At 37.7% G+C, this 27,899-nt stretch overlaps 1 protein-coding gene and 1 non-coding gene across 6 annotated transcripts in view; both read left to right on the forward strand.

Annotated features, from left to right (window-relative positions):
• Positions 1 to 27,899, forward strand: part of SHANK2 (SH3 and multiple ankyrin repeat domains 2) — a 326,771-nt gene that overhangs the window by 142,259 nt on the left and 156,613 nt on the right. For all 5 annotated transcript variants that reach the window (XM_087742627.1, XM_087742637.1, XM_087742639.1 and 2 more), the window contains one exon: positions 20,706 to 20,781. In XM_087742627.1, coding sequence (XP_087598753.1) covers positions 20,706 to 20,781 — 76 coding nt within the window. The remainder of the gene's footprint in view (positions 1 to 20,705; positions 20,782 to 27,899) is intronic.
• Positions 6,687 to 6,850, forward strand: LOC148057032 (U1 spliceosomal RNA). Its single transcript, XR_015702083.1, has one exon. It is a non-coding gene; the product is annotated as a U1 spliceosomal RNA (small nuclear RNA).

A 27,899-nucleotide genomic window follows, 5' to 3' on the forward strand; every position in this document is an offset into this window, starting at 1 on the left:
TATAAAACTTAAAGTCAAATAGGCTATGGCTAATGCCTCTGAAAAGGCATGTGCATAGTTCTACCTGCTTGGTTTATTGTTTTTTTTTATTTTTTTTTTCTTCCGTTTTTAGGAGCTCTTCAGGGTTTGAGAGGGTTTATTTGTTTTGGTTTGGTTTTTTGCTATCCTTTTTCACTAAGACAGTATTGATATTTTGGTCCTAATGTCACTCTTGCGTTTGTTCCTATGAAGACGTCCAAAAAATTCACGTTAGCCATGTTGTGTGAATATTTGAAGTATTTTTTTGTAAAGCAAGAGGGTCTTGAGTGGAAATGCTTCTCTTAAAATCAACCCCCTGCATTTCATTTATTTGTTGAAGGTTGCAATGTTGTCGTCATTGTTGCGTACTGTGTATGGAAATCCCTGCCTGTGCCTGAGCACTAGGTAGGCCCTAATGTGGCAATCCATTTCATGCTGGCAGACTTTGTTCAGAGCTGAAAAGCAATGGCATATCTTGCATGTAGTGCAGTGTTAGGCTCATCCTGAGAAGTATGGCCACTGCGTGCAGGAGTTATTTTCCTTGATTTCTGTGAGTTATCAAAGGTATGTATTGGAGAGTACTCCTGGAATAAAGTAGTAGAGGGGAAGCTGTGGAGCTGCACCTCAGTAATGCTGGCTAGGAGCACAATATGAGCTTTGAAATCTGTTGATGTTTATAAGAAAAACATTGTATGTGTTAATACGGTCTGCATTGAGTACTTATGTATTAGCCTACTTTGTGGCTATAGTACAATATTCTGCATCTGTCAAGTCAGTTTCTCAAGCTTTCAGTTGTGTGAGTAAAACAGGAAAACCTTTGTCCTGCTAACTCATGTCCAGATTCCAGGATATTCCAAATATCCATAGTAAATGCACATTTAAATTGTACTTGATTTATAAAATCTAGAGGATCTTTCGCCTCTCTATAATTTGTACTTTCCACAAAGCTGATGAGACCTTTTCTTTCCTCCCGCTAATTTCTACCCTTCTGACTTTTTGCGTAAAGAAGTCCGTTTCATTAGACCTCTAATTACGTATTCAGGAAACTACTCATTCCTTTTTTGGCTAACTAATGACCATTCTGCTTCACTTTCTCGGAGCAAAATGTATGATGGCTTGTATTACTCCAGACATAAAACAGATGGCCTTCAACACAACATCTGGGGAGAAAAATCAGTTCTCTGAAGCTTATTTAGTAAAGTAAACACTACTAACATGAAATGATAGATTACTGGCCTTACTAAGAATATCCCTGGATTAAAGACAGGTTGTTTTAGTTGCTACCTATTGTGAGTGTTTTGTATCTACAGGCAGGATTAGAAATAGTTATGTATAACAAGCGTTTCGGTTTATGACATTTCGTTGATAAAAAGCTTTGAAAAAATAAGTGTTATTATGACTTCAGTTCTGGGAGGAACACCCTGCTGATCAGTCCTGAAAACACCTCAGTGGAGTTGGGCTAGTGCTGTCAGCATTTAACATCTCTCAATTGATTTTTGTGATTGCAAGTCAAGATGAATAAGGAATTCAGGTTTAAAAAAAAAAAATCACTCTGAATCTGTGGTAGCTTCCTCAAGAATCCTACAGAGGTCTGAGTATTTGTGGAAATATATGGGGTCTTATTAATAATCTGAGTTATTAATGAGATCATTTTCTGATAAAATGCACTTAAAGCTGACAGAACTACATTTAACTATAAATAATAAACTGTGAATAGCAAGTCTGCTTTCAGCCACCTTGTTCCTGTTACCCATTTCTAGATGAGACAACTTCTTTCAAACAATATTATCTTAAAATTCTGACGACATAGTGTTATTGAGGTGACAAGTTGTCACCTTCAGGTTATGTGATGGGGAAGATTATTTAAAAGCAGTTACATGTCCTTTCTCTCCTAAAATGATGGTGATGTTATATGTATGCCAGTAACTTGTTGTGCCCTAGCAGTCCTGTAAAGACTAATTAGACAGTGATGTATTAAAGCATAATTGTTTAACCAGTTAGATCATTTTGAGTGTCAAATGCGCAAGCTGCGCAAATCATTATCACTGTTAGGTGATTATTTCTTGTACTGCCTGTGTGCAGGATTATGGTAAATAGAATGAAATGGGATTTTTTATGATTATTTGGAGGATTGGATTTGCATGGTCTCTTTGAGGATTAAGTTTGAGTATGCAGAGATGCAATTTATATGCGAGAAAGAGATAAGGAGAGAGGGAGCACGGTGAGAAGGAGGGAGTGAGATTATCAGATACAGAGAGATGGCTAATCCAGGTTGGTTTAATATATTCAATTACATTTTTAGAAAAGAATAAACCTACTAAGTATGTATCTCAAGTGCATCCTGTGTTTGACACACCACTACAAAACAACAATCCACTATATTCAAAATCTTTTCCACTTCTGTCTTCTTTTTTTTTTTTTTCCCAGTCAAATTTTAGATGTCACAAAGTCCACAACATTAAAGGGTTTATTAGGTCAAGGCTACCTTTTCAGGAAATGCTGCAAGTTTTAAAGTGGTTTTGGGAGGTTCACTAAGTCAATTGGGAGGTTCACTAAGCCTTTGACGTTATTTTTCTTTAAGATGGGGGAAGAAAAATGCATTCTGATTCTAGAGAACCCCATCAATCATGATAGGTTAATAGGCTGCAGAATTACCTCTCCATTGTTTTCCTTCTCATTTTGTTTGGGAGCAACTCTTCTAGTCTTAAATGCTTTGTGGAACAGAGTAGTAAATCTGCAGCCTCCAGCTGCCAACTCAGCACACTGATTTGTCCCTTTGCTTTTGGGCCCCCGTAAAGGAGAGCTGAGGGATGGGCAATTCTTTCCCTATGCTCAAGAGCCAATTCCAGTTACATCTTGTCCCTTTCTGGGGTGAAGCTGACTAGCACTTCTCTGTCACTGGGGCTCAGGACCAGACTACCAAACTGTAACACTTTTGAGCAGATAGTATTCTGAAACCTACAGTTGGTCAGACTTTTTTCTTTATATCTGAAATACTAAGGGCGTATGTGTAAAAGCTGAAACTTCATGGAGATTGTTAGTCCTCTTCTGGTTACTGATTAAGTTTAGCAGAGGTTATTGTTACCAATTTTATAAAACCAGGATTGTGCATAGTCGCTGGACAAACTTAATGGTGCTCTCTGCTTAAGTATGGTTGATACATAAGAGTCGTTAGTAACTGTTGGCTATGTGTAATGCATCTGAATTCCTGTTTTCCTCTGTCTCTATCCCTTCTTGTCAGTCAGCCTCCTGGATTTTTTTTTCACATGAGTACTATAACTGGAGTATTTGATTTCTTCAGTTATAACATTTTACAAATCTCATAACTAAAAATCTCATAAGTACAAAGATGCAACATAATTAGTTTTTTCTTATTAGTTTATAGGCATTAAGCATAATACATAATGGAGTTTCAGGAATATATCAGCCTTAAGAGAATTCATTTCCATATTGCTATTTACTTCCAAGAATTAGTCATTTAGACTTACAGAAAACATCTGGAAAATGATAACAATTTTTTTGCCATTCCTGCTATTTTAGCCTTTGGGTGGCTTAGAAAATATGTTTTGGCGTTTCTGTAACAGTTAGCAAATGTACATTTTTATCTTATGAACTTAAAGCTCAAATGCTTTTTCAGCTGAACTACTTCAAAATAAGTTTATTGCCTTCCCTTTGTCTTTTGCTGTAGTCTTTGGCATGCTGTTTACGTTCCCTGTGCCTCAGTTACCTAATTCTCTAAATCGCAGTGGTATTCTGAGGAGAAACACCCTGAAGATTTAGATAGTAGTAGTGACTTTTTTAATGTTGATCTGCTGTACTAGGCTTGTCTTTTACTGTTCACAGTGATCATTTCAATGATGATTTTCACTTAAATTTAGGCAATTTCATCTGAATGGCATTATTTGAGGAATAAGATTCTTAAATTTTGTAATACTTATATATTCCCACAATTACATGTTCAAATATTATTCCAGATTCCAAATTTGCGTATCATCATACACTCTTTGCTTTAATCTTCACTGAAGTGAGACTGGATTTTGATCAATAACTGGACAAGTCACTATTCAATTTAATCAGCATACGATTTAAAGCCATGTAATTTTCTAGTGTTCTGTTCATGGCATTGTATTTCCTAAGTGTTTCAAAGTGTGTTATAAATAAAACTTTTAAAGTTTCTGTCATAGCGGAGGTCTAAAATCTTAACTTTAAAAAGAATTTTACTGTGACTTTTACAATAAATTCTCAATCTAGGTTGGACTAAATGTTAGAAAATGAAACTTGAAAGGGTCTGGCTTGAGGTGTAGATAAAAGATTGTCAGATTTGAGGAGGAAAACCTACTTTCCGCTGCTTTTTTGAAGACTTCAGCAGATGAAGAAAAGGCATTTAAGTGCAAGTGTTAGAACTAACAAACTGAAAGCTAACATAAAGAATAGTACATATCCAAGCTGATTTGTAGTACGATCTTTTAGTGTTCTTAATGTATACGTATACCCTCCTTTTTTTCTTTTTCTTTTTTTTTTTTTTTTTTCCCCAAAATTTGAAGTTGGACAATGAAAACATTATTTCTTTCTCTGCTAGTCTGTTAGGCTAATATACCAAATACATAGGTGAATCATCTTCTGTTCTCCTTGGACTAGAAAGGCCACATTCAGGTATTTCATTGTGTAGTTTTAAGTGGGTTTACATATAAAGGAGTCTGAAGGCTGGTATGTCGGTTCAGAAAACAAAGGTCAACTTTTCTGCAGAAAAATTTGTATTATAAGTATAATACAATATATGGGATTAATAATGAAATTTTCAAAAGATTTACTTTTCCGAGTCAAAATTACATTCTTTGTTTCCATTTTTTCAGGACAAACATAGGCCTGGTACTTTTGGGCATTTTAGAAGATGCAGCTTTCTATACTTTGCTGGGATTTCCCTAGCTGCTTCTCCCTGGTTGGGTAGATACCAGCTTTTTAGGTTTTGCAAGTTAATTTTTTTTTTTTCAAAATGAAATTTCCTAATCCTGACAGTCATGTTAAAAAATATATACATATAAATTGTGGGTGTTTGTCTTAATGATGTAAAAGCAAATAATTATTTCTTCTTGCATGACATTTTCCATCATATTCATTGTAATGCACCTCACCTTTCATAGCATTGTGATGGACAAGAAAGCTACTCTTCATTAGTCAATTATTATTATTAATATCCATGTTTAGTAATCATTCTTTCAAGCAGCACATCTTTTGAATACACAGCTAGAACTGTTACTGTCTATACCCTCACGTTTGCATATATAGCTCTTGCATAGTGTTTGTATTACATGGGTAACAAAATGGCAGGGACATGCAGGATACATATATAAAATTACATGAACTTACTGCTTAGATTCATTAGACTTGACTATTCTGCAGTCATAAATCTTGCCATTGATGCAAAATATAGGGGTCTTATGTTCTTGGTTTTCCAGGCTTCCCATAACTGCTGAAATGAGATAGTGAAGCTGTGGGGAAAAAAAATAGGAGTGGTGGTTAAAATCTAAATGCTTATGATATAGCCTGTAGGAGAGCCAGAGGCAGTATCTGAACTGCTGACTGAGTTTCAAACCTGAGGTGTTTTGTTTCTGTGATTTGATTAGCAGCAGATTAGGAACAGTATGGTGTCATCTGCTGTATGAATAAGCTGTACAAGAGAATGCTTGTAAGGTTTGGAAGAAGCAGTCTCAGGTTACGGTCCTGGCCCTGGGTAGGGTCCACTCCACCAGCAAACTCTTACAGGTCTTGTTTGCTTCGTTACCCGTTGCTCCTTTCTGTAGTCTCATTCTCCTATGCAGTTTCTGCTGCTGCTCCTGTCTTGTTTCACACTGCTTTCTCCGCTAGTCTAAACTATCTTTCATTTCCCTCATTCTGGCTTTTACATCCTATGAATTCGAATATAAGTAATTAGACTTTATTCCCGATGGTGCCCTGATGTCAGCAAGGAGAACCCTAAGCATGTAAGAGAAAACAGTCCTCTGCCTCCTGAGTGCTTGCTTCACTAGATGTACCCAGTACTTTAGAGCAGATGGGGACTGCTTAGCTGTGGTCTGGAAACAGCACTCATGCAGAATAGAGACTTGAGAGCAATTAAAAATTTAAGAGGTCTTTTCCTTCAAAGGTGTGTTTCCTCCTTCTCAGATCCAACTGCTTGTGGTCTAATTGCAATGTTTATTGGCTGAAATCACAGTAATTTCAAGTAGACTTGTGAATGGGACTACAGCTAACATGTTCCCGGCATATGTGCGTGTAGCATAGATGCTAGATCTCATATCTGTGCTCCAGACTTTGAAAAAGCAGTATTTATTCAGTAACCTCACTTTTATATGTACTTACAACCATTTGGGAGACATTTTCTGTAAAACCTAATATAGACAATCAGAACTTGACAAAACTGTCATTGGAATCCTAAAACTGGATCTTTTCAAGGCTGCCCAGTGTTTCCTCTGATCAGTTGTACTACAATAGTTCATTCTTCGAGAGTGAGGGAAGGGGAAAAATAACTGGGTAGTAATACTAAGTTCAAATAGTCTGAAATAACTCTCTGCCTTTATGGCAAAACATTTGTTCATATGCAACAGCACAGTCCCTGCTCCAGATGATTCAGTATTTTCCTGTGTGACAAGAGGGAGGAACAGGTTGGGTGCAAACTTACCTGGCAGGGGAGGCACCATGATCAGGCAGGTGGTTTTCCCAGGGCGAGGCTCGTCCCCTGCACTCCGGGTGTGCTGACCCCTGTGATTTCCCCAAATGCGGGAAACTCGACTGCATAATTTGTGGTAGTGGGGGACTGCGTTCGCGCTTAATTATTTTTTTCATGGTATAGATGAACTTGGCAGTGATAGGTTGACGGTTGGACTCGATGATCTTAAGGGTCTTTTCCAACCTTGACGATTCTATGATTCAAAGCAGCCGGAGGACAAGAAAGCTGGGTGACATATATCCCAAACTGCTCGTGTGCCTGTTGCAGGAACCAGATGAGAAGTATACGCTATGTGACAGAGGTGAAACTTTGGCAGGGGGTCTCTGGAGATTTGTATGCGCCATGTAATAGAGCTATAAGCGCTTGGGTGCAAACAGAGAAGAATGGGTGCCCGTACTGCTATATTTTATGTATGTGTATATATATGCGCTATATACACAAAGTTAGTACGGGTGCTGAATTGCACTTATCTTTGTAAGTACAGACCCACCTATGCTTGACATGTATGCTGTGGTTACAAATAGATGTTTAGTAACACATTAATCAGACATTATATTTACATCAAATTTTTTTAAGGATCATTAGCCCTTTAATGCAGATCAAAGTATTCACTTTTTTATTGCTCATCAAAATAACTAAAGTGAAGTATCTTTGACCAGTAATGGGAAGACAAGTTTTCACGTACAATGGATTTTCACGGCAAAACAAATGTGTGTTATTAACCACAGTTGTCTTTTTCAACTGATGTGGTGTGACTTCGTTGTGTGCTTGTTACGCGAGAGGTATTTTTAATGCTTTTCTTTTTTTTCCCCTCTTATAGGCAGTGAAAGAGTGGGTTTAAAAAAAAATAAAGAAGCAGTTTTGTTTTTAGAACACTACAACAATATATAGAAGTTATAGCTGTGCCACATTTCTAATAGCTGGGTTGAATCATATTCTTTTCCTCTAATGGCATGCGTAATTGCTCTAGGTTTTCAGGCGTCCTTCACCCGCACTTATTTAGATTAGTGACTGATGCATTTCCATGGAAACCTGCAGCAGGGGAAAAAAATCTCTTGGTACAGTGTGGAACTGAAAGGATGTGGGCTTTGAGTCTCAGCCTATAACTTGTGTAAAATAAGACTTCTTGTTTGTGGTCATCTTGATTTGAGATTTTTATTGTTGCTCTTCTCTAAAAAGTAAGAATTGTTTCCAGCAGCATTTTGTATAAAGATTTAGAACACTTGTCAAATCCAACAGTTCTGAGAAGCTTCAACTTTTTTTATGTAGTTAAAATAGTACATTTTGAAATCAAATGTCTGGGATATTTTTCTTCATGAGGATGCAGAAGCACACAAAACTCAAGTAAGCTGGTTAGAAACTATGGCTGAAAAGTCAAGATCCAAGAAGAGAGTTCATTTTGGAGGTATTGTGTATAGCTTTAATGAAGAATGACTGTTTTTTGATGTGATGGTGGGGGGAAACGGAAAGGTTTTATATAAAGAGAGCAGTGACCTCAGTCAGTAAAGTGCTTGGAAAATATGGGTGCTTTTAAAAACTTTGCACAGTACTATATTGCTTTTCTCAATATCTTGTACATTCTTAATATGCACTGCCTAACATATAATATCTCTTTAATAATCTTATTTTTAGTGCTTTCTTATGAAAACTTTATTCTTGGCATTCCCAGCAATTTATTCTAATTTCCAGGAGTGTTTATGGTTGCAACAGATCATAGATTTTCAAGTGTGGTCTTTCAAAGTAATTGCTCTTGTCTGTCTTCACAATGCTGAAAGGACAACTACCTTCTATACTTTTTAAAAGTAGAAATATTTTCAGATTTTCCTGCTTTCAACCTGCAGTCATCCTAGCCTTTTTGAATACTGGTGTAGGGTCTCTGGCTGTAGGCTTTCAAACCAATGGTCAAATTACAATTTTAGATGTGGTAGTTGTTCACTTTTTGAAAATTAATTAGCCTGTGGCCTGACTCTGAAACTTGTGTTACTTAACAGCCATCCATATGAAGTATCTCTAACCATATCTATGTATTATTTTTATATTTTATGTATTATATAATGTATATTATATTATTTGTATTGTAACAACACCTGCATATAGCTGTATCTGTATCTTCTGATAAAGCATCACAAGTTCAGTTGATAAAGTTTTGTACTTCCGTTTCCTTAAAAGTGGTGCGGTGTTCCTAAGTAATTCTGCTGTTGTGATGGCTTTGTATTTTAGACACACTCAGCAGAGTGGCAAGGAAGGAGTTTTTCCTGTTGAACAGGGAACCGTGCACATCCGCATCTCCTGGTTCCACCCGTATCTTCCCCTCCCCAGTCCTGTGTAAACTCCGGTACAACATTGCTTAGCAACATTCTGCTCTGCTAATCTGAGCTAGTTGTTCTCTCTGACTGAAGTAATAATATTAAATTATAAGTTATTCTGAGGCCCTTACAGTAGAAGTCGCAGAGTATTCCTCTGTATGTCTGTTGGGTTTTGGCAAAGGTATATTTTATCCATGGTGAAATTCAGGCTGTAATACTTATATGTGCAGTTAAAGCAGAGGAAGAAAACGATACTTGAGTGAAGACTTAAACTTCTGGCTTTTACTTGATTTGTATTTAGTGTTGTCTTGTTCTTAGAAATCATCTTCATTTTAAAATCTTTTGAATACCTGTCACACAATGCTTACATGATCTTAGGGTGACTAACTTTGGTAAGATTTGGGAAGAGGGTCAAGAAAAAGGGCAATATATATGCAGGACAGGGTGAGAAAGTTATTTTTTGAGACATTCTTACTAATGTCTGAAATATTCCAAGAGAACTGAGTGCTCCAGCTCATTGACTTCAGTGCCCCTTGGTAAATGAAAGGGAAATCAGCATGTTCTGCACAGGTCAAATGAGTTCTCCACATAGCTGATATAGCAGAAAGTATTTAAAATGCTCTCTCGGCATCCCCGTTGGCCTCTCAGGGCTGTCGGAGGCCTGTTTGATGGCAGGGAGAGAACTACGTGTAGTTTGATTTGATAGCTAACTGCGAACCTGGGAAAAAGATCTTTGAAACCACTGTGAGAGTCAGGGAGTGTTATGGTGAAAAAGATGGGGAGATTCCTTGGAACTTCTCACAAAGCTCCTGTGCACAGCAGACAATGGCTTCTTATGTATTCAAAATTTTATCTATTATTGAAGTGAGAGAATTTGACAGATCATTGATCCTGAATATAGCTGGCAAAGATTTAGACTTGAATGAGGCTTCCGTAAGGGAGGAAATTGAGGGGAAACATTTGTATCACCATTGATGATAAAAGTCCATAATAATTCTTGTGGAAACTTGCTGTACATGAAAATTAATGATTTTTGAAATTGAATAGAAGAATGGCTTTTCAGGGCCTGTTTTTCCTAACCCAGCCCAAAATAGTTCTCCATCTGTTCTTTCCACCTTAGGGTGCAGAATGACCTTCTTCAGAGCAGTTGGTTACCTTTGTGTGGTTGTAAACATGTCTCAGGTAGGAATAATCTGTGTTACGTGGACTAGACCACAGCTCCTGCCATACAAATGCAGAGTTCCTTCACAAACTTCTAATGGAGTTTCCCTAAATATAAGGCAAAGTCACTGAAAATTGCTATCTGCTACTCTGTAATAATATTGAAATGAATATTTCTATTAGATTGCTATTCAGGTTCTTGTGGCAGATTTATAACCCTGTGGAAATGATTGATTAAAATGGTTTCCATAGTGTCATTTCTCATCAGAAAATAAATACCAAAGCTGGCACTCTAATAACTAGAACTGACCAAAATTAGAAGGCTGTTCTAATGGGTGGTGGTTGTTGTTGTTGCTCTGTGACATCTGAGGATACCTGCAATAGGGAAGGTGGCAGTTACTGTCACTTCTTGAACGTTTGCAGGAAACTTGCCCTGCAGATGCAACCTGCATCTTCCCAATGGTTGCCTGTACTGATCCAGTTTCATGTGGCTTTGTGTTGGCTTACAGCTTCAGAACTTCATCTCTTTAGCAGAAGTAAACAAATTCTGCTAGCAGTTTAGAGTAGTGGTAACTATAAGAAAAATAGTGTTTAATTGATGAATGAGGTAGACATCAAGTTTTAAAATATGACTTGGATTTCCTTCCCCTCCCCCCCCCAAGTTTTTTCTTTTTAAGTATTTTTTTTTTTCCCTGGGTTTTTAGGTTGGATGTGGACCTAAAGTAGGCTTCTTCCTTGTTGGTGAGGGGGTGTTGACTTTTGTTTGCCTGTTGCTTTGGGTTTGTTGGGTTTTTTTTTTTTTTTTTTCAGGGCCATAAGTAGAAATATAGATAAACTGAGCATTGTTTTAGCATACCAGCAATGAATCCTGTAAAGTCTCAACTTTGCTCCCACCTGTAAGGATGTTGTCACGTTGTCTCTGTTTGCAGTGTAGTGGTTTGGAACTTCAAATCACCCTTGCTGCTCAGAGACATGTATTCTTGACTTAAAATGAATGACATCTACTGAAATACTGGAAGTTAGTGCTTGCATAAAGTTAAGCATGTGTAGAAGCATTGCAAGTTGCGGTCTTCAAAATTAGCATCTACTAAGTGTGAAAAATAAAATTCTGCTATTAAGCAAACTATTAAGCCAAGTTTCACCTGACTCCTGCCCTTTGTTAAAGGCCATCATTTTGGATTATGCTGCTGTAATCAGCAAGAACACTGCAGTCATTCACTAGGATATTTGCAGGAAAGAAGAAAAACATGAAATGAGGTGTTATGATTACAAACATTTGTACCATGAATCAGTTCCAAAGAACTGGAACATCAGACCACCTGAGCTTTGTAGTTGAACAAACCATCCTGACCTTCAGGATAAGTGATATTTGCAACAGATGATATTGCCAGCAGGCAACAAATCAAGATTTCTTTGTTCTGCCTAAAGTGGAAAACCAAGATGCCTTTATTTACATGTTCAGAAATCATTTGGAATCGACATGAGAACTGTTTTTTATAAAGTATATGCTACATATTGCCAGTCTGCATAAAGGGTTAAGCAAAGTGCATTGAAGTTGCTTTATTTTGGACCTGGTTTTGCAAAAACATCATGTTTCAGCAATGATCGAGACGTGCAAATGGACCAACTCCATCCTTGGTTGCTGGAATCTCTGAGGTCTGTTACCAGCCCAGGTCAACATCCATCTCTTTACAAGCAACGAAGTCTATAAAACCTAATAAATCTTGGGGCAAAGAGAGAAAAAAATACTTCCTCTCCCAACTGGTTTCCTTTGATGACATCACTCAGACCTATGTCTGTGTCTGTTCCAGACATTGAGTGAGTAATTTAATCCTCTGTTTCAACTGAGACCGTGGACGCAAAGCTGCCTTGCAGCATCTGCAGTTGGCTGATTAACTATTCTGCTGCAGATGGGTCGTAAATGAGGGGCAGAGGGAATGAAGGCCTGCAGGAGCCCAACAGGAGAGCTTCGTGGGGAAAGATCAAGTGATCGCTACTGCGTTTTGGAAATACTCTGCAAATGAGGGAAGAGCCATGCAAGAATAAACTCTGTCTTCTGTGCCTGCTCTGCAAACAGATTAGCAACAGTTTGCCTAACGCAGGGAAGACTGAGTTCTGAAATAAAATCTACCTCAGAGATCCGCCTTGATTTTAATGCATATAAAACTTTGCTTCTTCATAAGATGCAAATACAAGCAGATGAAGTTACGTTTCCAGTCAGATTTAAACTTTCGCAACAGACTTATATACATAGCTGGTAAAATTGTTAAAAGAATACTGATTTCCCCCTATTCAGCTCTGTAAGCCTTATTCAATGTTAGAGAATAAGAAGCAAATGTTTCGACAAATGCTTGCTGGTTTTTTTTCAGGTATAAGTGAGCTTTTTGATAAATTGAAGGGAAAACTAATGACATGGGAAACCAATGTTCTTCTATAACTCCCTCTCCAGTAGATCTCACTTGCATATTTCAGTTATTAAGGTTTCTCTTGCAAACAAATTTGCTGATTTGTTACATTGCTCAGCCATTTCAGCATCCTTTGTGAGTAAGCTAATTCACTATATTCCAGCTAATCTTTCTCTAAGGATGCAGGAGGGAATCAACATCAGTCTTCCTTTCTTTTTTTTTTAAATAGGAGTTAGCAAGGAAAAAAAAGGAAAGGCAGGGAGACATCCAAGGATTTGCTATTCCAGCCAAGGAGTCCTCCTTGAGACATTTTTATGTCTATTCTCAAATCTGGAAAACTTCAAAAACCACATAATATTTGCTATTTCTCAGCCTCAAATGAAAGAAAAATTGGCTGAGAGCACCACATCAACTGAACGCTGAGGTTTTAAAAAAATCATCTACAAGCTTAAAAAGAAGAAAAGTGAATTATGAGTTAAAGGTTTTCATTAGTTTACAATTTATAATGCCTTCATCATATATTTCTTTTTTCTTGATCCTCATAGTTTATCCCTTCTAATGAAGCGACCATGTTATTACTTCAGATTTGCAAAGATACGAAAAAGGTAATTGTAGTTTCTTCTGAATTCTTGGGTGGTACATGCCTGCAGATTTCAGTTTTATGAGTTTTAATACCCCTTTAAGAGAAGCAGGCTGTACTTGCGTGTAGTGCCTACAAATCTTACAAATTCTTTATTCATTCCAGCTTCAAAATTATACATACTAATGTTCAGGAGGGAGGGAAGGAAATCCTGGTACAGATTTTAAAGACAGCACATAGGAGGGGCTAATACTCTGATCCCTTCAACGCAACAACTTCTTTTCTTAAAAAAGAAAGATCCTGTGATCAAAGAGACAAATTCAGTTTGTATTTCTTGATCACATTTTTACATTTTCTGTACAGATGTTTAGAATCCAAGATCCTACTCTGCTTGATTTGGAGGAAGATCCCTGAACTTAATCTTTTCTATGGCTCAAATGACTGCTCAAAGAATGAAATATGAAATACTATGTTAAACAATTGTATCATAGGCCTGAAAAAACCTTCTCCCTTATCAAAATTGTAATGTACCATATTTCATGGAAAACCCCAGTTCAGATGAATCTCTATTTTCTAAGGAGGAAAGGGAATAAGGAAAAGAGAGGTTTTACTGAAAAGTTATTGACTTCACAGTATGTGGTATGAAGAAGATTATTTTTTTTTTTTTCTCTTAACTTGATTATTTTCTGGAGCAAAGTTCATAGCACGTCTGTTATCAAGAAAATCACTTGTTACTCAAAAGCAAAACGCATACTGAAGTAGTAATGAGTTAAATCAGTACAAATATGATGGTTATGCTTACAACACACAGAAAGGAAGGAATAGGGTGGCTTTTCAGTGACAAAATGCTTCTGGCTTGCTAAATGTTCCTTAATACATTGTTTCACATATACTGTATATTATATTAACGTCTAAATCAAAGGTTTACAGAGCTTGAGTTATGCTGTGATTTGATAGTAACACTGCGGGTGCAATTTGTAGTCTATGGCCTTTGTGTGAAGCAAGCGGGTACGTAAGTTATGTCTGTCTTTCATTAGCCTGGTCATGTAAAATAGCACTTTTTTGACAAGCACATAAGTTAGTATTGGTTATCCCACAGCAGCATGGCCCTGTGATGCAATGCTGTTCTTAGTTTATTTAATAGATTGGAAAGAACAGGTGCTAAACAAGTTTTAGGATAAGAACATCCACTTTAAGTTAGTTCTTTTGAGGCATGGTTTTGCTAACAAACCTGCTACCTCTTTTTGCTTGTTGCTTGCTCTGCAATAGAGATAAATTGGCATCATTTAGTATGGCAAATATTTTGAATGCGCATGTGGTGAAGAAATAATTGCTCTTCTTAGTGATGTTTTCAATCCCGCATAGTTTTTCTCCCCCTTTTTTTTTTTTGTGGGGGGTCAAAATTTTTTGTGATACTGTTGGATCAACTTCAGGAAAGGCTCATAAGGTACGTGCCCTGTCTTGCTGCAAAATAAGTATATAGGTAATGGCTAGCACAAGTGCACTTGAATTGTGAACTTCTATTACCTTTATGTATTATTATCTGTGTACCTGGTAGTAACAAAGAATTTTAGACTGCTTTCCTCAGCTTTGAGTAACTTTTGGTCTAACCCTCAACATAAATAGTTGTGAAAGCATTTTTTGCACGGGAAGGAGAAGGAAGTGCAGAGTGAAAGCCTTAGCCTCCGACAGCTGTTGGGTATTGCTTTCCATCAGACACATGCAGAGTGCTGTACCTGAACCTCTTATAGCAAAGAACGTCTGTAACTATCTGTTGCATTAGTGACACATCTCTCAGATGTCAGTGGGGAAGAAGGAAGAAAGAAAAGCTTCATGTTTTGGGATGGTGCTAAATTGTTTAATTTACTGTGCCCGGCTGAAGAGCAAAGGGAAGGACTCTGGCTCTGACTTTGGGATTTTTTTTACTTTTTTTTTTTATGTTTGGGTTGAAAAAGCATTTCCTAGTGTGCAGACTTATTTCTTTATGCTGGAAATTGGCTTAGAACAGACTGAAACCCTATCTTAAATTCTGCTAGCATAACAAGTGCGATAACTAGGTTGGAGTAGCAGTATAACCTGACTTTACCTTTTACAATCAGTGATATTTGGAGGGTATCTGCTGCTCTGTGTTGCCTTTCCAATATCACACTTAAATTAGGCTGTTACACTTTTATTTCCTTTGTTCATCCTATGGACATGCCTCTAAACCCTTCCCAGAGTGCTGGCAAGCAGTCTGACAACATACCCACCGGCAGAGCAACCCCTCGCAGTTTCCTAGGAAACACGGCCGCCGAAATACCCTGCGAAAAGCAGGAGGAAGAATAAAAGGAATGAAGACAGTTGCTTTGGGATTTTTTCCCCCTAGTTCTTTACTCTTCCAAACAATATCAAATATGTAAGCAATCTACTACGAATAATAGTGTCAGTGTGGTAATCGGGCTGTCTGTTCTAACATATCTGCAATAGTTATGTGCTAATCACTGAAGAAATAGAGCAAGAATGGCGTTATCTGTCTTTGTGGATTAGAGTCCAAATTTTATTTCTTGCTTTTCATGTCAGTGATTTTTCAGCTTTTGATAATGTCTGCAGGCGCTGTTGGAGTCCTGTGGTCAGTTATGAGACTAACACAGCGATGCTACAGGGAAGTCATATACATATGTCATCACTTCTCCTAAGGTGGAAGAAGAAAAGGAGAAAATGTTTTTCACCTGCATCTTCTCAATGTTCACCTTTCTTCGGACCCTATAAATTACATTCTGGAATGGCAGGGTTTGAGTCTGTTGCTTACTGAAATATCTATAACAATAAATGATTCTAATAAAGAAACAGCTAGGGCTTTATTATTTGTATTACCACTATTGCACAGCGCAAATAGCTTATTTCTACTGCAACTCCATTGGCTTCGGTGGAGAACAGACCAGGAAAAAACTTGCCACGTTACTTTGTTCCTTGTAAACTCTTCTATGTCTCTCATCATACCAGGACTCGCGTTGTTCCTAGATGGCATATTAATCGATGTGAATAAAACCTCTTAGGTGGTTTTGGTTTTGTTGTTTTTTTTTTTTTTTTTTCCCCTGTTTTCTTTTGTAGCAGAAAGTGGGGAGCTTTATGTTGATGTTGTGTTCTTATGGAAAATAATTTCAGTAGCTGTAGAGGGAGCCTTCCTTTTCACATAAATGGTTTTTACTCTGTGAACAGCAGTGCAGTACTGTGAGAACTGAGTTGTTAGCGATGACCTTTATCCTGATGCTTCATGCCTCGGTATGTCCTATTGCTGTAACCTAGAGATGGATGAAGGCCTACAGAGAGAAAGTCTTCTAACCAACTATAGATATGAGGAAAAAATACAATGGAGGAACTCTAGTAAAATATGGGCTTCTCAAGAAATCTACAAATTTCAAATGACAGACCAATGTTCCCTTTTTCTCTCAATGTAAAGGAAATTATACCATTTTTGCAAACACTGGTGTTTTGTTCTACCTCTTAGAATAACTTTTGAACTGATCCAATTTGATGCAATGACTTTTCATCTGTGGTGACAGATGTTCTTTTCAGTAATAATGCAGTGATGTATACACTGCTAAATAATGTTTTTCTAGACCTTCTTGTCTGTATCTTCTTGCTAGTCTTTCTAATCTGTCTGCAACCAAGTTTAAAAAGAAATTCTCAAAGGATTCTGCAGGTAAAGACTCCATAAATGATGATTTAGTCTTAGGTGGTCCTAACTTGCTCCAAAGCACTCTAATTAAAAGTGCTGGTCTTCAGAAAACCTGGGGGACATAAGAATGGGTAAAAATCCAGTGAAACCTGGAACTAACGCCTTGGTGCTATTATACCTATAATAGTGCTATTATGCTATATATGGCTTGAAAAGCATTTGGTAAAAAATTGCCTATAGGTTCTTTGTATTCCTTAGTTGAATTAGAGAATGGAACCTTTTTTTTTTTTTTTTTTTTTTCTCCAGTATCCAGTTCATTATGATGGCAGATTCCTGATCCTTCCCCCTGCTTTTGGATGTCTGTACTTATGCTGTCTAATAGGACAGACTGGAATCTGAGTCAGAGGTTAGGGAAAGAGGGTAGTTAAAGAACTTAAAGAGCAACCTGGGAAACGTACCACATAGCCTTGAGTTCAGGGATTTGTAAGGCTAATGGTTTCCCAAATAATCCCTGTGAATATGATTGCACACAAAGAAGTGGGGGAAAGTAGAGGGGTGGATGAGACAGGGAGCAGATACAAGCTGCAGCTGAAGAATGCTGGCTTTGCAATACTAAGTAGCTGAACAAAGCTATCTGTCTTACTGCGCCTTTCCGTTCCTCCCACCCACTTTGTATTCGCTAATAGCACTGAAATATCATGCTATAGAAAACAGTTTCTGCAGCAGAAACATCTGGCTCCTTAAGGCTCAAGCAGTGGCTTTACGATTTCCAAAATATTCTTCATCATACTTTGTTCTTTTAATTATTTAGAAGTGACTTCTGAAAACAGGCCAGTGGTAAACTCTAAGTGGAATCCAGGTTTCTGTTTTTCTGTGTTTCTTCTGATTATGTCTCTTGATATTAATCTGATTTTTAGGATAGTGTGGAAAAGAATGTTGCTCAATGGGGAACAGACTGCAATTCATGCAGGTCACTTTATTCCACATCACAGCAGGGCATTGGATTTTGAAGCTAAACTTGTAAACTTAGCAACAAAGGCATGACCCATAAAATTCACTGAACCCCTTACAGCACATTAAGAGGTACAGCCGTACAGTGAGCTACTTCAAAGCCAAATCTCTTTGAGCAGCTGTCATGTAGCCTTAGGTACTGATGCTGCTCACTACACTTACAGCTCTTATTCTGTGAAAGGCAGCGTGTTGTCCTCCAGCCTTGCAGCTAACGTGCTGGCTGGCTAAGCTGTGGTTGTGTCTAGGTAGGTGCTAGGTGAGTCCTGGACCAAGTTGTGTCCTTTTTGGGTGTTCCAGAAACGCAGGGGGGTAAGGGCAGTAGGAGCTGGAACCAGGGGTAAAGGTAAGGCCTCTTTGGCAGAAAACGTAGGTTGTAGGTGAATGACAATGGGACAAAATAAGCCTATACAAAACTATCAAGTAGGATTCAAATTATAATAGGGATTTTCTCCCTCTTTGGCCATCCTGTAGGAAGGAGGCTGGCTAGTCTCCACAAAAGTTTATATAAATATATAGATTTTTTTCTTAGTATTGCTTTTCTTGTATCTTGCACGTTGGTGCACTGCTATGAAGAAATAACTTGCTTACTCTTTTAGCCAGCTGCAACCTGCATATATATTTTCAGCTGTAATTCCTCTGTATTATGTATGTATTTGTATTTATGTCTCCAACTGGGGGCACAATCCAGTTATGTGTCAGCTAGACTGGTTAGAGCAAGGAAAGATGCATTTTGTCAGCCCTTCTTCCCAAAGTCTGCCTCCCAGTACTTTCTTCTGCAGTGTGCTCCTTGGCCATGTTTAAAGCCTGTCATCCTGCTCTGATGTATTTTTTTTTCTCTGCAGACTAGCACGTGGTCATCTGACAGCACTACCTCTCACAGTAATTTTTAACATCCTTAAAAGTTGTGACATAGAGATGGTGTACCTTGAGGGCTGTGTCTAGCTTGGAGAGCTATTAAAATCTGTTTGGATGGAGTCAGGCTGTCCTTCAATGAAAAATTCCTCAGCCATGCAGATGAGAATTTCATGGTCACAATCTAAACCAGAAACTTTTCAATTTGATTTTTGATGTCTGTTAGCCTAACTTAATGTGATTGCATTTGAGGATCAAGCTGTATTTAGGCAAGACTTTTTCCTATCTCAAAACCTACGGTTTCTGCATCAGCATCTTACCTTGAATGCAGAAGCCATATAAAAAGGGGCTGCACTAAAGATGCTCATTGAGGAAAAATGAATATGCTGAAATATTATTGTGGTAAAGGCTGAGTAAGACTCAGAAAATTGATGTATTTGAACAACAATTATTGTAATACATAAAGCTACCAAAGAAGGTTCCTTACTCTTTTTTTTTTTTGTTGTTAAAGTTTTACTTTATTTGAATGCCTCTTTGGAAGTAAGCTTGTATGTGTTTTCCTGTCATTCTGAAGAATGTGACAATGGATTACCTACCTCCTCTACAGTCCTTTTGTCCATCCCCAGAAGTGTAATTATATATATATATACACACACTGATAGCCTTTCAGAGAAAGCCTTTTAGGTCATGCTCTTTGCTGTGCAAACTGAAGCAACCAAATCCTGGAGTAGCTTCTGCATCTTTCCCAGATGCTGGAGTAATTGGTGCTCCTGTAGGTACCCATTGAAAGCAATAAATGAGAAAGCATCTTTCCAATCCTAGAGGAAGAGAGATGTTTAGCTCTGTGGTCTGTCGTTCTATAGATACGGTTCTAAAGTACTTTAACTGTTATACCCATACTAAACCAGTGTTAACGTTGGTGAATTGTAGAAATACTTGTGAACATAAAGTTCATGGTCCTATAGGTTGATTTAATGCTGCAGCCACTAGATGTGGGATGGATATTTTTTTTTCTGAAGAAAAACATTAAAATTTCATATTTATGCTATTTAAGGTTTTAAATGCCTTTCTTAGTAGATGTATTGTTGTATCTTGTTCCTTTGGTCTTCATGTTTCCCAAATACGGGCTTTCTTTCTTTTTTGTGTCACCCCATATCCCCCAGTTGTTTGGATTTTTTGCTTTTGCTATATAATGGTAGTACAAGTTTCGTAGCACTATTTCCTGTGAGATTTGATTGATGGCGATGAATGTGGGCAGCTACTTTTCCCCCTACCCCATTCTCCATATGCCTAATAAAATTATAGAAATAGCTCTGGTTTTGTGTGTGTATGTGTGTTTAAACAAAACATACTGGTTTGCATTCTTTTGGCTCTTTTTCCAACCGTTCCAAAATGTGTTGGTGGTTTTTCTTCTTTCTTTCTTCTTGTATTTTGCCTCTTAGTCCAAGCTATAAAAGAACCAAAGACTGGACTTGAAAGGTTTTGCCACTGAGAATGTGGATGGAACTTTAAAACTTGTGAATGATATGATACATGATCTACAAGAAGTTCTCCTTATTCAGTTGATGTGTATGGTATGATAAAAGAATGTCTTAACTCCAGAGTAAATTTTTTTTTTTCAAAACGCCTTGAAACCATGTTAATTTGCTGTAAGAGAACATAAGGAAACACTTTTTTACAGTGAGGGTGACTGAGCACTGGAATAGGTTGCCCAGGGAGGCTGTGGAGTCTCCTTCCCTAGGTATATTCAAAAGCCGTCTGGACACGGTCCTGGGCAACTGGCTGTAGGTGGCCCTGCTTGAACAGGGGGGTTGGGCAAGATGATCTGCAGAGGTCCCTTCTGACCTCAACCATTCTGTGATTCTATGGAGTACTGTAAGTTTTCTTTTATTGATGTATAGCAGAATCTCCACTTTGAAACTGCAAATTAACACAACACTTGATTAAGAAATACAGGAGTATTATTAAAAGTTCTCTTTTCTTTGTGCAGAAACACGAACAGATAGAACAAAGAAATTGTTTAGACACTACACAGTTGGATCCTATGACAGCTTTGATGCTTCAAGGTAAGAGTTTTTCTTTTTGGTTGCAATCTGTTTACAAAACCTTTCTGGGTTTTATTTAATTGTTAGTTTTGGTTTAGACTTTTGAGGGGAAGTGGAAAGCGGATTACTAAACAGAGCTTCTCAAGATATTGTTCTACATCTAAATTGGTTTTCACACAACTTTTTTCATATGGGATGGGTCTACAAAAATAGTGAGTAACGAAGTAATAAGTATCACTATTTTGTTTTCATGAGTGATGAAAGAGATGGGCATTTCACAAAGCAGTATGTTCCAGCTGCTTCTACAGTCAAGGACCACTTAAGTTGTTGGATACTTCACAAGATCAGGCCTTCTATATCTGTTCACAGGATCATACTTGCTGACAAGAAAACCAAAATAAAATTTTGTGATTCATTGTTCTGAATGGTATCTTAGATCCTAAGTAGAAATTAGGCTGTTAGAAATGAGGAATTTAGAAATTAGGAATTAGATTATTTATTTGCAGTTCCTGCTGAGTATTCATGATTTTTAAGCAGGTTCTTCTCCCATATGCATATACATCGGACATACAGCCAACTTCTGGTAGAAGGGATGATCTTTAAAGTGCAGAACCTAAGTTAGCTGTTGGTGTTTTCTTGAGAAAATTGTGGTGGCATCCTGGAATCATTACTGTCTAATTACAGCTTGGGGTTTTTTTAGTTTTCAACAAAACCACCTTTTTTGTAGGAGAAGAATTCTGAAATGTGTAAAGCAATGATGGCAGAGTTTCATGTAGCACGCTATTTTTTAAAAAAAGGAAAGAAAATGTGGTAACTGTTGTTTCTATTACGTGATCTTAATCCTTGTTCTGAGGGTCATGCATAGTTTATGTGTGAGGTAAACAATTTGGGGAGGGAGGATGGCGTTCAAATCAGCTGAAGTAGTTTGGATACCCAGGATGTCCTTCTGTGTTCCTGACAGTCGGTGTGCGGAGCTCTGAAAGGCAGGGGGCCTGCTGATTGTCTACTGCATACCGCCTGGAAATATTTGAAAAACATGTAAATCTGCAGTCCCTTGACTTGTGATTTGAAAGAGTGTTGCAGTGTTGGATGAAGAGGGAAGGTTTGGTGACATGGTGGGAGGAAGCACAGGTTTGTGTGTTGGCTACGATCATCCCATCGCTCTGGTCTTAGTGTTACTGTATATGGTGTGCTATAGGGCATCAGCTCTTGCTGCTGTGACTTAGGAATAGAGAAACCCCATTTCAACATCTTGCGTGTTCCCCTGCCATGATCAGTTACCAGAGCTTTGCACCGTTGGACAACAATGTGATCGACCGGGTAGTCTGATAACGATAAAGTTGTCAAGAGAAGCTCTTAGCCTGTACTATGAAACATATAACTGTTCTGCAGAGCAAGCTAACTGGTTACTAGTTCATTTCCAGTGAGTAGAGTTGGCTTTTCACAACATTCTTTGAGTGATCATTATCCTATAAAATTCATAGCCTTGTCTCTGTATTTTGGTGTTAATGGATAGGGTTGTTTCTGTAAAACTAGAAGCTGTGGCCACAGCCTGTTGCCTCGGAGATACCAAATAGTCCCACTTGGAAACCTACTTCTACTTTGTAACAAAAGATTTTTTTCATTTGAAAATGTCACTTCTATCAAAACTTTTTTTTTTTTTTTTGGAGGTGGGAGAGCTATGGATTCTAAAGCATTTGGATTTTTTGTTGTCCTTTTCCCAAGAAAATTCAGGTCCGTTCTTGGGAGAGAACAATGCCACCCGCTTTTCTGAAATAGGCAATGCTTTATTGTTTAGAGAGGTCATTTTTAAAGCAGGTGGCCAAAAGCTGTATTCAGACTCAGGGCTTGAACCTCATCTCAGTGGCACTCAAATATGTCTTTTAACCAGTGAGCTGTTGGGGATGAATGGATTATACTTTCTGCTTTTGGGAAGTCACGGAAAGTGTGTGAGATGTTTGGGGGTTTAGGGGGGGAAAGGGGGAGGTTGTTGGTTTACTTTTGGATCGGGGGTTTTTTCACTCTTAAGGTATTTGGCTTGTGCAGTGCAACAGCAAAGCTCTGAAAAAATTTACATTACCTGATTCAGGACTACAGCCGAGCAGGACAGTTTATCAGATAAAATGGTAGTTTTTGTACAGCCTTATTATTGAGAAATTAGGTATGAAGTATGTCTGCAATTGTTCCTGATTCTGGCATTGATATCTACTAATTGTCTGAGCAGTAAGAGGCAAAGCAACAGAGTTCTCCTGGCAGCTCCTGAGTAAAGCAACGTTTTGAAGAAAACTCAAGGATAATTTCCACAGAGAATCTGAAACCCAGCAGACCTATTTTTGAAGAGTAATAATGGCAGTCCAGCAGTACAAGTGGAAATTGAGAAAGGAAGTTAGGAGAGGGTAGAATGAATGGGAAATTCCAAGGAAAAAAATGGAAAGATAGACTTGCTTAACACACTTTTAAGCAAAGAATGGTAATTTTAGAATTTTTGTAAAATAATACTTGGAAAACTAAAAAAATGGATTTGGTGTCTGAGTTTCCAAACCTAGTTAGTTGCTGGAAAAGAAAGCACTTGTTTCTCTGAAACACATACAATAACTTACTGTAATGATGTATTTACAGAGAACATATACTATGATGAAAGGTAAACTTCCCTTTTCATCTTTTACAAACATGACATACAGTGCAACACTGTTCTGTTTGTTTTTTCTGAAACAAAATAGAGTTTGAGGACTTGCTGTCCTAGAACTGCAATAGCACACAAAGTTGCTTTTCAGATACTTGACTGAGGCTGCAAATCAGCTTTTTGTACGTCTAAATGGTAATTTTACTGGTGCTTACGTATTGCCAGTAAAGAAAAAGAATTTGCATTTATGAATCTGACTGGAGATTAGTATGTCTGTTAGTATGTACAGATTTAATTCCTAGCATGGGCTTCATCAGGGAGGGGAATTGTTAAAAGAGGCAAACAAGATGTCAAACTAACGGCAATTCTCAATATTTCCAAATTTATACTGCTTTGATTGTTTTCTCTGTTATCATTTCCTATCAAAGAAAGGGAAGAACATAGTAAAACAGATTTAACTGCTTGCAGCTAAATTTTAATAAACATTTATCAGAAGGCAATTGTGTCTGTGTTCTAAGAAGAGCTTTGAAACCAAAGTATTAACAAAGCCGATCCAGTTCCTGTATGGAGATGATGTGGGCGAGAGAGGGGAAGTGTCTGCTCCCTTCTCTTTTTCTTTCCCCCTCCCAAAGGGCAAAAATTGCTGAGTAGAAACAGAAATCTGTATTAATGGGCTTATTCACATGCAGGAAAATACATTGTACATGGCATTTTTCATCTTTAGGAAAATGTGCAGCTTGAGTAATGGAGGTTCATTAAATCCTGTTTCAGCTTTGCATAAGAGATCAGTTATCCATATATTAATACTTCAGGCAAATAGGTAGTATGCTTACTAGTATGTAGAAAGGCAGTGACACTTGCTTGCCAGTACAAATAGTCATTAAATATCGTACAAATATAATATTTGAAACTACCAAGTCTAATGTAGTATCTGCTTTAAATGCTGATGGGATACATTAATTCTGTTATGCAAAAATGATGCGGTCTCTTGCAGCTGTCATACTCTGCTACTGCTGACATTCCTTTACATGGATTCCTTTACTATTTTATTAAAACCTTTTAAGAAATAATTACTTTCAATCATTTTCCTTTAATCTGATGCAGATGGACAAATCCTGAAGGAAAGGATAGGCTTTGTTGCAATGCCACATGTGTGAGAGAGGGTGAAGTTTCTTAGGCTCGCAGGAGCTCTTATTGGACAAAAAGGAGTAAATACATGTCCCTAGACATTTGTCTCAGGCTGCAGCTGTGGAGGCTGAGGCAGCAAGTGGGACGGGCATAGTTTCCTTCTGCCTCCCCAGACGGAGCAAGCAGGCAGCACCCATGGTGTCAGACCCCAGGAAACACCATGGCCTGAGGCTGTGCTTGCTTGACATGCCTTAGAGCCACAGAGAGGAGCAGAGAGCAGGCATGGAAAAATAATAGAATCATAGAGTGGTTTGGGTTGGAAGGGACCATTAGAGGTCATCTAGTCCAACCCCCCTACAATAAGTGGAGACATCTTCAACCAGATCAGGTTGCTGAGAGCCCTGTCCAACCTGACCTTGAATGTTTCCAGGGATGGGGCATCTTCCACCTCTCTGGGCAACCTGTTCCAGTGTTTCACCACCCTCATCGTAAAAAAATTTCTTCCTTATATCTAGTCTGCATCTACCCTCTTACAGTTTAAAACCATTACCCCTTATCCTAAAGAGCAGATATACCAACAGAGTTGCAAGGAGGTAATGTAAGACTGCTTTGATGTCTGGAGTTTTGTGTCTTCCCTGTATTTGTGGGCAGCAGTGGTCAGGACAACCATGGGACATTGTTTTTGAGAGCTGGGGTGGGGGCGGGCCACATTGAGTTGTTAGGAAAAATGTTTGTTTGGGTCTGTCTTGTCTAGGCTAGATGGGCAATATTGTGACCAGCAAAGCAAAAGCTTCCAAAGTATTATAAATATTCTTTAGAAGTCTAGTTAAAGTTCAGGACTACCTTTAATACAAACAAAATTATTTGTAGGTCTTAAATCAGTTATTTCATGGAATCCTTTTTGATCAAGGTCAAATTCCAGTTTAATAACAGAAATCATTGCTAAGGCATAGAAGGGATGTTGGAATTTAAAAAAAAAAATCTTTATTTTTCAAAAAATAGGTAAACCTTTAGAAATTTTGATCTGCTTTTTAACTGAAGTGAGGGAATTGATTAATTCTCTCAAGATAGGACAGTGAATTGTTCAGTCAGGAAAATCAGAGACAAAGACAGAGAAAATCAGAGACAAAAAATCAGAGAAAAATCAGAGAAAAAATTTAGTTATCAAATTAAAATATGTGAAATTAATTTAGTTGTTTAATTTCAAATGTAAAATGTTAGCACCTTTTTAAATGTGATGTGACTGATGATAAATTGGTAACTTATTATTTATGTCTCCAGAATATGAAAACTATGAGCAATTTGAGTACTATGTAAAGATTATAAACTTGATTTGGTGGAAAACATGATCCAGTTGCCTTCATGGATTTGGAAGCTTTAGAACACAACAGTGGAAACTTTTACTACTGCATTAATTGCATCGTCTCCCTCCCACCCCCACCAGAATAGTGAAATAGCAAAAGTCCATAGCATAATTGAATGCCAAGTTCAATGCAATTATGAAATGCATGATATAAATGTAGGGTTTCCTGCCTCTTCTGTGTCTTCCCTTTCATCACCGTATAATTGACTTTCACATCTTTTTTTTTTTTTTTTTCCTAACCACTTTAACTGGTACTAATCACTGCATGGGAGAAGTTTTCTTGGTACCTTTTCTTGACATCCTGTGGCTACAGCAGTATTAAGAAGCTCACAGGAAAGGATGGAATAACGAGTAACCTTTTTCAAAGGCTTGTTGCTACAAAGTTAATGACGGGACCAAATTGATTTGCCTTCTGGTTTTAGTTCTATTTTTCTGGATGAAGAAAAAAGAAAATTGGATTGTGTAGTCTGGGAGGTATGCGTAAGAAAACTTAATTAAAAGCTTAATTCATTAACCCTAATGTCCCTACTTGGAGTCAGGTGGCAGCATCCATGTCTCCTGAGCATAGAAGCTGACAGAAGCACTCCTGAAAAGCCAATTTACGTACAGACACGTAACAAAAATGAGAGATTCTTCTCAGCTGTATATCCCAGCAATTCTCTGTTGATGTTGTCATCTGCACTGTCGGATAGAGCAGTACAAGGTTTAATCCTAGAGAGCTCAGAGAGACTCTTTGGCACAGCTGAAGCTGTCTGCCCCTGTAATTCAACATGCTGTGTAGTGCTTTTTATTCATTTTTAATCCACAGAATCTACCTTTTGAATACCTCAGTCTTTGTGCCAAAGTTGTGATGTAAATAATAATAATGTGCTGTCTTAATAGTTTAAGCATTAGGTGTGTTACACAGTAATTACACATTTTTTAGTGGAAGCTCCCAATTTGATGCAGAAATACTTTCATCTAGTTTGATATCTGGTTTCATGTGGATATTTTACATAAATGTATTGTCTTCCGTCTGGAAAAATGCAATTATTCATCACTTTAAATATGTATCTAAAATGGATGGAAACCTTTCGAAGAATTCTGGTCATTGCAAGTCATGAGGTATGTAACAGGGAGCTAAGGGACCTTTTTCTGGTTATGGCTTGGCAGTGGTCCCGTTTCCGTGTTGCAGTGAATCCAGCGTATGTACTTGCTGAGTGCTGCTTGCTTGTGTACAGCCATCAGCAGCAATCTGTTAAATCCTGGCAAATGGTTCTTTACAAAAATTGAAGGAATGTGTAAGAGCTGTTGTTATTTTTTATATCCTGCTGGCCACATTTTCACGTGGGTTCTCCCTAGGTGTGCAGAACAGTGAGGGAGACACTGAGAGAAGTATTGTTACGTAGAGAATAGGTCTTTCTGCATTGACATAACTGACTTTTTTTTTTTGTTTGTTTTCTTTTGCATGGCACCAGTTTCGCTGTACTAATGTTTTCTGTGAAGTTTGTACTGTTCAGCTGGTCTCTTGAAGGAACTGGAGTAAGGATATTAAAATGGATACTGTTCATTCTTAAATATAAATTCATTATTTCTGTTACTTTATTCTGAGATTGAGACATTGATAATAAGTTGAAAGTGATTTTACAGTTGTTCTTAGCTGCAGGCATAGGTTTTAAACAAAATTCTTGGTTTCCTTTTTGGTGGAAAGAAGTAAAGACAGTAGTATTTTAACTTTTTTACATATATATGTAGCTCAGTTTTTGTCTGGGAGATAGTAGCAAAAATATTTGAGTATGCTCATAGTTCTAATAACCAAATTATGAAAAGCAAAGTGTGTAAAATAGTGTGTGTGTGTGTGTGTGTGTGTGTATTGTAACTTTATTTCTAAAGATATTTTGTAGGGCTTACCTGGTGCCTGTTCTTAATTAATTCATTTTCTGTGAGTACAATAGTCTGATAGTGCTGAACTGCTCTTAATGTGTGAGGCAGAAAGACGAGGGTAGCTCATTTTTAATACCTTGTGCCTCATTAATTTTAATATAA

Source organism: Nipponia nippon, unplaced genomic scaffold (assembly GCF_047370975.1).
Source record: "Nipponia nippon isolate SJK-2023a ecotype South Korea unplaced genomic scaffold, ASM4737097v1 scaffold_10, whole genome shotgun sequence".
Taxonomy (NCBI): domain Eukaryota; kingdom Metazoa; phylum Chordata; class Aves; order Pelecaniformes; family Threskiornithidae; genus Nipponia; species Nipponia nippon.